Here is an 11,511-nt window from a genome sequence, read left to right as displayed (position 1 = left end):
CTGCATTTTAGAAAATGTCAGCACTCATGTCTTTTCCTTGGTATATTATTACTTGAAGTTAAACAGAAGTCCTCAAAACATAAAAAAAGTCAGTAATTAACAAAATCATGTAATGACCCAATGAGGTTAGTCCTAAAATGTTATCATGAGTAAATCTAAATAGTTATCATTTCATGTCAACAATGAAGTTACTTGTCTGGGTATTTTCTGCAGTGCTATCAGATTATCCTACTTTTCTAAAATGCAGTTAATTAAGATCAAAGTACAGAGTGTTCCATTTGATTTTCTCCAGATTTCACCTCTTAAAATTAGTTCTGAACAGTGGCATCTTTCATCAAATGAATGAGGCAAGGCTTTGAAAACCTTCATTTATCCTAAATGAACACTTTGGAGACATGATTATATATTATTCCCTATCATAAATGAGAGTGGACACCATGCCCTGCCTTGCCTTCTCAGTGGGGTCACTCTGTTTAAAGACTATGTTGAGAACTCTCAAGATAAGGTTCAAATAGTTTTTCACATGTGACAGAAAAGGAGGAGGGGTGGTTTGGAAAATAACCACCTCTCCTTTTAGGTGAATAGGAAAACAATTTCCTTATTATTAAAAGTTCTTTCAATTCAAACTAAAAGTACCTACATGTCATGACTCTCCCTACTGTCAATTTCTGAAACATTCCATCTCTGCTAGAAATGATACAGTCAGTGGAAGAGAATATTAGACTAACTGTCAGATATCTTTTGCTTTTTAAGTAGTTTATACCTCTATAATCCTCTAAGTCCTCCAAAAGTCTGTCTCCTGGATCCCTCAGGAAGAAAGTAGAAGGATGATGATAAATGCAAGAGAGAAACATGGTACACAGAACTGTGTTCTTCATTATCATTTATAATATTAAACCAATAGATGGTTGTTAAACCCTCTATTGAGCTAAAAAGAGATCACTATTAAAAGAGAATTTTCCCTTTCATGTCTAGATTATCAGCTAATACTGACACAGTATCATGAACCTTCTGAGTTTCCAGCATGCCAAAGTCTTGTCAGATCTAACTAAAGACCTGTGCTAACCAGCTGTCTCTACACTTAGATTCATTCTGTTCTGTCCAGAATGCAAGTCTCCAGTTTAATATAACCACCATGAACCTACATCATTCCATTCTAACACTAAAGCCTCCTGACTTGTCCCCATGATGACTAAATTTCTTTTTAAAATTCTACTATTTTTTTTTGCTAGATGTGGTGGCCTTGAATCCCAGCACTTGGGAGGCAGAGGCAGGTGGATCTTTGTGAGTTCAAGGCCAGCCTGGTTTACATAGTGAGTTCCAGGCCAGCTGGGGCTACAGAGAGACCCTGTCTCAAAAAAGAAAAAAAAAAGAGAGAGAGAGAAAATTCTATTATTTTTATGTGTGTGTGCATGTGTATGCATGCGTGTGTGAATGTATCTGTCATTTGAGCATGCCATGTGTGGGCCAGAGGGCAACTCTAGGGAATTAGTTCTCTCTTAACACCTTGTGGGTTGCAGGGATAGAACTCAGGTTGTCAAATCGGGCCCACAAGCATCTCTACCTGCTGAGGCATCTCACTGGTTCCCTAAACAACTACAACTACTAAACAACTACAACAACAACTTCTTCCTCCTCTTCCTCATTCTTCTTCTTCTTTTTCAGACAGGGTCTCCTTGTAGTCCCAGCTGGCCTGGAACTCACTATGTAGACCAGGATCTGCCTGCCTCTGCCTCCATCGTGCTGCGATTAAAGGCATGTACCACTACACCTGGTCCTAACTTTCTTTACTAGAGTATGTTTTCTTTCACAACATGTCAATAGATTCAGCTACAATTTTTTTTTGAATTAGGAGTCTTTATTCATTGCATTTCAATTTCTTCAATATTATCCTGCAGCAAATTACACTGAGTACAGCTTAATTACATATCATGTTAAGAAAACACCTAATCCATTGTTTGGGACATAGTTTGAGTACCAAAGTATAACATAGAAAGAACAATACTCCTTCATATTAACACTTTTCAAATTAGTCTACTTCCTAAAACATACCTCACTATATAGTGTGTTGATTTTTTGATCAATGCTTTGCCTTTCTTCCAATGCAAGTTCTTGTAATTGTTTTTCATCTTGTTTATTTAGACCTAGAACCGCAACAGGAATAATGGTAAATTCTTTTAAAGTTCTTATAAAGTATTAAATTACTACCTGATCTACGTCTACTAAGTTTTTTGTTTGTTTGAGACAGAGTCTCACTATATAGCCCAGGCTGGCCATGAGCTACTTATCTTCCTGTCTCAGCCTACTAAGTGTTAGGATTACAGATTGTGCCACCATTCTGGTTTTCTACTGTTTTATTTCTATTGGGAAGGCAAGAGATTATACAAAAAACCCAGTTAAGTATTTCCAATATGAAAAACAGTATGTTCTTACCCACATTTTTAAAGGATCGGAGGGCTGGCAAGATGGCTCAATGGGTAAAGGGGCTTGCCACCAAGTCTGACTACTTGAATTTGATCCCAGAGCCCACATGGTAGGAGAGAACTAGGTGTTAGACACATGGTTCCAGGCCTCAAGTGGGTCAATCTGGGAAAGATGGATGTACACCTACAATTTCAGTATGTGATGGGGCACTGCCAGTGTGTCATGGGGCACAAATGAGTGGGGTTAAACCCATACTTCAGCACTTCAGGGGGGCTTCCTGGCTCAGGGGTCATATGAACTAGTTCTAACTATGCATCATCTGTGCACAATTGTAATATCACTACTATGAATACACTGTACATATATTTCACAAATGAGAACCAGGCTGGTAATACTCTATAAACATCTCTGGAACCAAAGGAACGAGAAAAAGCTTTTTTGCAATCATACAGTTACTTCTGTGATCTCTTACTTTTAGGAAAACTATAAAATCCAATCAAGCTCAATTTTATTCTATCACTAAACATTTAACAACATATTATATCTTCTGTTTGGTGTTACAGGAGACATAGAAATGAGTAAGCCTCAGGCAAGGAACAGTAAAAAATAGGTTCATGGGTTGAGGTTAAGACAGTTATATAAAGGATCGTAGGATAAAATAGAGGAAAGTAACCATATTTGTTTTGCAGAGGAGATTGAAATCAAGGTAAGACATCAACAAGGGTAAAGACCTGGAAATGGGCAGCAAGAAATGGCCAATTGTTTATTTTGACTGGAAAGGAGAATATGCAAAGAGAATTAATGGGGTCATTCTGCAGGGGCTTTTAAATGTCAAACCTAGAAATCTCATTTATAAGCAACAGGAGCTATCAAAAGTCTGAGCAGGTACGTAATATAACTAAGCATGTATGTGGCCCAGAAGCATGGAGATGGGACTACAAGTTAGGGATTGACTGACTAGTCAGCTACGTCACAGACATAATGAAGATATAAATAAGTCAAAAGACTAGAAGGGAGAGGGCTGGAGAGATGGCTCAGCAGTTAAGAGCACTGACTGCTCTTGCAGAGGACCTGGGTTCAATTCCCAGCACCAACATGGTGGCTATGAACCATCCTTAATTCCAGTTCCAGGGGAATCCGAAGCACTCTTCTGACCTCCGTGGCACTGCACGACACAGGTGCACTCACATACATTCAGGCAATACACTCATACACAGAAAATGAATATAATAAATAAAATATTTTTAAAAAAAGAGTAGAAGGGAATGACTGCATGATAAACTACAGAGGTCAACCCTACTGGACTTTGAATCATCGTCCGGTGAATAAGAGCAGTGATTCTGGGGTCTCGTTCTTGGGTTCAAATCTGTGGCTAAATGACCTTTGACATTTAACCTTTCAGCTTCATTTATAAAATGGGGATAGTAACTTTTAATTTTTAAAATATTATTTTTATTTCATGTGTATGAGTGTATTGCCTACCATGTATGTGAGGTCACCTGTGTCATGCAATGCTGAGGAGGTCAGAAGAGGGCTTTGGATTCCCCTGGAACTGGAGTTAAGGATGGTTCATAGATGCCAAGTGGGTGCTGGGAATCAAACCCGGGTCCTCTGCAAGAGCAGTCAGTGCTCTTAACTGCTGAGCCATCTCTCCAGGCCCCAGGGATAGTAACTTTTACCTACATAAGTCTTTTATTAAAAATGTATTCATTTTTATTTTATGTGTATGAGTGTTTTGCTTGCATGTATGTAAGTACACCATGTGTGTAGTGCACGTGGAAGCTATAAAAAGGCATTGGATCTTCTGAAACTGGAGTTACAGGCAGTTGTTAGACATGTAGGTGCTGGGAACTGAACCCAGGTTCTCTGCAAGAGCATCCAGTGCTCTTAACCACTGAGCCATCTCTCCAGTCCCAAATATAAGACTTTTTTGACCATTCAAATGAGATATTTATAAAGCACTTACCTTAGTGCCTGGTACATAGTAAGACTTAGTAAATGCAGCTGACATTACTGTTACAGAGCAGAAGAAAAGAAAAACTCATAGAACCTTTGCAAATGATCCACTCCAAGTTGTAAATGTCACATATGTTATAGGAAGACTGAAAGAGGTTAGTTTACTTAGAAAGTATTTAATAAGATCCTACTAGAAGTAAGCAACTTCTTTAAAATTAATTCTTATAAATTTGAGTAGCATTATACAAAAGTGAAAAAATATGTTCATTTAGTGTACCTGAGGGTCTTGTGGTATCACTAATGGAAGACAGACCATGTGAGGCATTGGGCATCCAGGACTTTACAGGTATAAAGGATATGGCTTTGGCACTCCTTAACACTTCCAAAGATTAATGAAACAGGATGGTGTACAAACATAGAAATCAAAGGCAAGGCCAGATGTGGTGGCGCATGCATTAAATCCCAGCACTCAGGATACAAAGGCAGGTCAGACTGGTCTACATACTGAGTTCCAGGCTAGCTGGGGCTACAGGGAGACCCTGTCTCAAAGAAGACAAAAGCAAAGACTCAAAGCCAATAGCAAGATCTAGACAAATGCCGAATTCATTATTTTCAATTTTCTATATAGGTTAGAAATTTTTTCGTAAGAGAAAAAAATGAAGGTGATACAAAATTATGAAACACTACAACTTAAAATTATAATAAAAAATAAAAACAAACATCATATATCAAAGACTTAAATGTAAGAACCGGAAATTTAAAATTATAAGAAAACACAGATGTAAACTAAGCTTTAGGTGACCTTGAATTAAGCAACAGGTTTGGATTTTTTTTTTTTTTAAGATGACACATGAAGCCAGAAAACTGCCTAGAACATCACTCACACATTCAACATGGGACATTCAATACCCATCACCATCTTAACAGGCTGCAACACTGTCACCTGCCCTATAAATTACATGTTGAAACTGGTGTTCATTCTTACCCTTCCTTGGATTTGCTTAGACTGTTCCTTTGACCTAAGATGTCCTTTCTTCTTTTATCAATACAGAATCCAATCTTGAAAGACTAACCCAATTATTTCTGAAAGGATTAATTTCTCCCTTCTCTGAGCCACCACACTGTTTCTCTAAGGCTAGCATTTCCACCACATTGCTTTCACGTATATGAAGTATGTCTCCCAATAGAAGTCCTTAGTGTATGAATAGACTGCTAAATTAATGACTGGATTATCTTACCAAACTCCTTCATTTTAACCTCTCTATGAAATCAAAAAGTTACATTTACATACTTCTTTTTTGAAATCCTTGCGTGACACTCCAGTTACATACATATTAATATTTAGATTTAATAGTTAATCCTTTATGTGATACTAGGGACTAATATCCTATTCTAGAGCTGGAAAATCTGTGGAATTGATTTTCTTAAATAGTTGTTTGGGAGAGGGTTTTTTAATATAGCCCTGCTAGCCTGGAATTTGCTATATAGATCAGGCTGACCTGCCTCTGACTCCTGAGTACTGGGATTACAGATATAAGCCACTATACCCAGCCTGGAATTATTGTTTTGAATAATTGGTTGGTCGTATGTAAACTTCTGGAGAATACTGGCATGTAAACTTTTGCCTTGTCTGGTTTATTCAGTGTTTAAAGGACAGTGAAGACACTTAGATTTATTATATGATAATAGTAACTACAAATAATTCTATGGTTCCAAGCAATCTGTTAACTGTCAAGGAAAATACATATAGCCATTAAACATACAAATTCTAAAGGCTAGAGGTAAGCTTAGTAGCAGACTGCTTGCATGCACAAAGAACTAGATTCAATTCTCAGCTGTGCAAAATAATAAATAAATTCTAATATTCTTAAACTATACTAAGAATAAACATTAAAAGGCAACTTTAAAACAAATCATATAAGCTTCCACCATGTGATACCATCTGCCAGTAGGCCCTCACCAGACCCCGAGTAAAGTCCCATGTTCTTGGTCCTCCAGATCTGTGCACCAAAAAAACCCAACCAACCAACCAACAAAATCCACAAAACACTGGGGTGATGCATTCCCAGCACTCAGAAAGACAAAACAGGAGGACTGCTGCAAATTCCTGGCCCGCCAAAGCCACAGAGTAAGACCTTGTCAAAAGCAAAATGAAATAAACAAAAACAACAGCAACCAACTCTTTAAAAGAAAACAAACAAAACAAAACAAAAAGCCCAAGATATCCCAAATAAAATATAAAGCTTTCTTTGTGGCTCCCCAGGTGTGTGTAGAAGCATCAAGGAAGCTTGACTTAATCTGTCTCGTTTGATTTCTGAGCTCTCTCAGAAGCCTCTACATTTCTCTAGTAGTTATCATATCATCAATAATACTTAAATAAATAAATATTTTCACTCATACTAGACTATATTAGCCCTTTGATGAAACAGGAACTCTATATTCCTATCCATAGAATAACATCCAGACCCTAACCCTCTTAGCAAGGTAAACTGTAAGAGCCTGCTCTTTTAGCAGATCTATAGCAGCTGAAATCTGTCAAACACCAAGTACACAGTCTTGTGCTTACCAAGTATTGAGCTTGTTACCTGTAGGCTTTTTAAAAGACAGAGTTCAAAGTTTAAGTTAGAAAATTGGTCATCTTATAAACACATACTTATCTTTTACCTACTTTCACACATTGACTCTAATTCTTTAATTGCTTGTTCAGCCTCCTGAATTTCTTGGTAAATGGCTGCAAGTGGTGCCAACTCAGCATGCCTTCTGTTTAAGGACGTTCGGTCTCCTTCATTCACAGAGATCTCCTGCAAACACTGACCAAGTGCTTGGTACTCCTTATTTAAGTCTTCCAAGTATTTCTGTAGAGCTTTATGTTTCCAAAGCATCCTTGTATCTTGAGGAAAATATTTCCTGGACTGATTCTTATTTAACAGCTGATGGAGAATGTGATTCTTGCTTTGTTTAAAAACCCACAGCCTTGCGTCAAAACTTATCTGTCTAGATTGCTGACAATGGAGGTAGATGTGCCACTGGGGGTACGCATTAAAAGAGAGATTTCTAAAAAGCCAAACACACAGGTGACGACTCATCTCAGCATCTGAAATATAAGACACACAGTCTGAAAAAGGCAACTCTAAAGATATATGGCATAGTAAAGCCAGAAAGAGTTTCAAAGAAATCTTTAGTTCACTGACTCATGTGTCTCCAAAGACAGTCAATAACTGACAAATATAATTCTTGAAACCACTAAATAATAGTATTTTAAAACAAGTAAGGAGCTGATGAGATGGTCCATTGGGTGAAGGTGCCTGCACCCAAGCTTGAAAACCTGTTTGATCCTCAAGACCCACGTGGTAGAAGGAGAAAACTGATTCCTGCAAGTTGTCCTCTCACCTCCATGTAGTACATGTGTACTCATACACACACACACACACACACACACACACACACACACACAGAGAGAGAGAGAGAGAGACAACATAAATTAAAATGTAATTTAAAAAAATTTAAAAATAAGGGGGCCTGGAGAGATGGCTCAGCTGTTCAGAGCATGGCTGCTCTTGCAAAGGACCAGGGTTCAGTTCCCAGCACCCACATGGCAACTAACAACTGTCCTTAACTCCAGTTCTGGGGGATCTGACACCTCTTCTGGCCTCCATAGGCATTGCACACACAGTGCACTTAGATAGATGCAGGTAAATACCTATACACATTAAAAAAGCTTTTAAAATAAACAAGTGAAAAGAACAGTTTTCTACCAACTTAACATATACAATTAACCAAGACAAGTGAATAGCGGTATAACACATCAACAGAATAGGTTTTCTAGAAAATATACAGAATCTAGAATTGAGTGTATAAATAAGCACTTTATTTTTTTGGTCTTTTTGAGACAGTCTCCCTGTAGCCCCAGCTGGCCTGAAACTTGCTATGCAGACCAGGTTGGCCTTAAACTCACAGATATCCATCTCCCTCTGCCTCCCAAGTGCTAGGATTAAAGGTGTGTGCCACCGAGCCTGGCTTAAATAAACTAAAACTACAAAATAATCATACAAACTTTAAGTGGTTCATAGTTAAAGATTTCTGAAGTTCAAGGAAAATATTAACTATGGTCTATTACCTACAGTAATTGACTACTTATGGCAGGGTCTTGCTATGTTGCCCAGGATAGCTTCAAATGGACAAACTCTTGCTTCAGCCTCCCAAATGCTAGATTATAAATGTGAGCCAACAAGCCTGTATAAAACTTAAATAAGCAATTTAGTTTAATTTTAAAATTATTATTATTGTCATTACTATTTTGTGATGCTGCAGATTGACCCCCAGGGCCTTGCACATGCTAGGCAAGTACTTTAATTCTTTAATTTCAGGCATGCAGATGTCCAAGAACATCAGGTAAGTAATCACAACAATTCACTCACTGGATAGAGGCAGAGCTTGTATTACAATGCAGGTTGTCTATTCCAACAGTACTTCTCATCTCAATCCTGCAATCCCTTTTAAAGGAAGCTTCTCTTTTAGCTGAGGACCTAAAAGAAGAGATCTTTAATTTTTTTTTTTTGGACTTTTTGAGACAGGGTCTTCCTGTAGCCCCAGCTGGCCTGGAACTCACTATGTAGACCAGGCTGGCCTTGAACTCACAGAGATCCGCCTGCCTCTGCCTCCCTAGTGCTGGGATTAAAGGCGTGCGCCACCATGCCCGGCTGAGATCTTTAAATATTAACAGACACCAGGAGGTCTGGTGATAAAAGGACAATAATGATCTTTTTCTTCCTTTGGTCTTTTTGAGACAGGGTGTCCTTGTAGCCCCAGCAGGCCTGGAATTCACTATGTATACCAGGCTGGCCTCCAACGCACAGACATCCGCCTGCCTCTGCCTCCCCAGCGCTGGGATTTAAGGAATGCACCACCACACCTGGCAGCACATATTAGTTTCATAACAAAAATAGTTATTTTAAAAAATGACAGATTAGGGACTGGAGAGAAGGCTCAGCGGTTAAGAGCACTGACTGCTCTTGGTGGTGGTGGTTCGTGGTGGCTACGAACCATCCTTAACTCCAGTTCCAGGGGAATCTGGCACCCAAGTCTTTTGACCGCGGCATTGCATGACATGGGTGCACTCACATACATGCAGGCAATACACTCATACACATAAAATGAGAATACTAAATAAAAATAATTTTTAAAAAATGACAGATTAGTAAAAAATAATAAGAAATTAATTTTTTTTTAATTTAAAAATGTGGGAAAGATGACTCCGCAGTTAAAAGCACTGACTGCTCTTTCAGAGGACCTGGGCTGGAATCCCAGCACCCACATGGTGGCTTAGAGTTGTAACTCCAGTTCCAGGGTATCTGATGCCCTCTTTTGACCTCTGCAGGCATTGCATAACATGAGTGCACTTACGCACATACAGGCAATACACTCATACACATAAAATAAAAATATAATAAATAATTTTTAAAAAATTACAGATTAGGTACAATTGGCAATGACAGTAATGATCTGTTCTCCTCCCAGGGATAAGCAAGAGCTAACAGAGGTTTTATTGAGCAAGAAAGGGAAAAGTTAAAGTGTTCTAAGGAAAATGTTTAACCTCCTGAAGCTCAAACTGGAAACAAATGGTCAAAATTTATCAGACTGGGCTGGGAGTGAGGTTCAGTGGTAGAGCACTGCCTGATCTGCAGCACCACAAATTATCATAAGCAACCTTTACTCCAAGTGTTTCTACTATGCTCAGAGATGCACTCACAATAATCTCATTGAATCTCTCTAAATCTGCTAACAGCATTATCATTTATAACATTAATATTCAGAACGGTCTCCAACATATTCAGCATTTGCTGGATTCCTCTAATAAATTTAACATCATATATCACAGCTGGAATAGGACTGTGGAAGAACGCACCCATGCCTGGCAGCCACAAAGTTAACACTCAGCAGGTTTCCTTATGTCTAGTCTTGAGCACATCAGAAGTGTATCCATTTCAAAATGGAAATAATAAAAGGATGACAGATTTTTTTTGTGATAATTCTGGCTAAAATTTACATTTTAGGAACATGTTAGAAACAGTAACTGCCAAGGTCTGAACCTTAATGTTACCGTTTTAAAAAAATACCAAGATGTTTACTTTCTAAGGTTATCTGAACTTGAGACGACTTCTACATCACCTACAGTATAGTCTCACTTTAAAGGCAATTCTCCGTTTCTGGTATGCTGAAAGCGATATTAAGCCGTACACTAAGACAGAAATATGTGAAAATCATACTGTGCATGTCAATATAAAGGAGTATGTCAGTATAAGGAAGTAACACGTGGGGGCAGGGAATAGGAAATAAAAAAGTCCTCTTAAGAGCAAGAACTATGAGTTCATCAGTAAAAGAAGAAAAGGACGTAAGCGTTCCTTACTGATGTCAGAACCTTCGTACCGGCAACATTTCAGCCCAACAAACTCAGGCCACTTTCACTTCCTGGTTATTGCTTCCGGGGTTAACCTTAGCCCTCTCCTCCTGGGCCAGACTCTTTTGCAGATCAGTCTATCTTAAACTTCTGTCACAATGGATAAGTATGAAATGAAAAGGTGGAAAGGAAATTCTCAAACAACCATCATGCGCCAAACATATATGGAGCGGAAGTCCAGGACGAGGGCTTTCCTTGTAGGAGGGACGAAGAAAGCCTGAAGGGAAAGAACCACAGTGTCCAGGCGCTCCCTGCAAGGACTGCTGGGAATTGTAGTTTATCCTTCAGTAGGCCCTTCGATCCCACGCTTCGCTGTACCATCCACCCTGAACCGAAGGTGGCGCTTGTTACCTGCAAGCCCAGAAAAGAGATTCTTTCAGTTCTGATTTAACCATGAAAATTTTCAATGTGTTAGAGGTGAAATCAATCACAAGAATTTCTTTTTATATTTGAAACCTTAGGGCAATAGTTTCTGATTTATTTTTTGGAATGCAGGGAAGTGAACCTAGGAATCCATGCATGCTAGGCAAGAGCTCTACTTACTGAGAAGACCTGAGTTTTTCAAAATGAGAACCACTTTTTTCAACGTCCAAAAATTTAGGAGAACATGTTGCAAAAACTACATGTTATTCTCCTCTCCTAAACTACCCAAAGAAATTCTTTCATTATTTTGA

The 11,511-nt window shown here is 38.5% G+C and overlaps 1 protein-coding gene across 2 annotated transcripts in view; it reads right to left on the bottom strand.

The window, feature by feature from the left end:
* Positions 1-11,028, bottom strand: part of Mtrf1 (mitochondrial translation release factor 1) — a 40,707-nt gene extending 29,679 nt beyond the window's left edge. Inside the window, exons 1-4 of one of the 2 annotated variants that reach the window (XM_017794759.2) lie at positions 10,787-11,028; positions 8,799-8,906; positions 7,049-7,474; positions 2,053-2,144 (exon numbers count right to left, since the gene is read on the bottom strand). In XM_017794759.2, the coding sequence (XP_017650248.1) occupies positions 2,053-2,144; positions 7,049-7,466 (510 nt within the window). In that variant the 5' untranslated portion in view covers positions 7,467-7,474; positions 8,799-8,906; positions 10,787-11,028. The remainder of the gene's footprint in view (positions 1-2,052; positions 2,145-7,048; positions 7,475-8,798; positions 8,907-10,786) is intronic. The other variant, XM_008854693.3, reaches the window with a different exon arrangement.
* Between the last annotated feature and the right edge of the window lie 483 nt (positions 11,029-11,511).

This window comes from Nannospalax galili, unplaced genomic scaffold (assembly GCF_000622305.1).
Source record: "Nannospalax galili isolate Female #2095 unplaced genomic scaffold, S.galili_v1.0 scaffold386, whole genome shotgun sequence".
In the NCBI taxonomy this organism is placed as follows: domain Eukaryota; kingdom Metazoa; phylum Chordata; class Mammalia; order Rodentia; family Spalacidae; genus Nannospalax; species Nannospalax galili.
The sequence above is the reverse complement of the archived record's forward strand: the minus strand, read 5'-3'. Positions and strand labels throughout refer to the sequence as shown.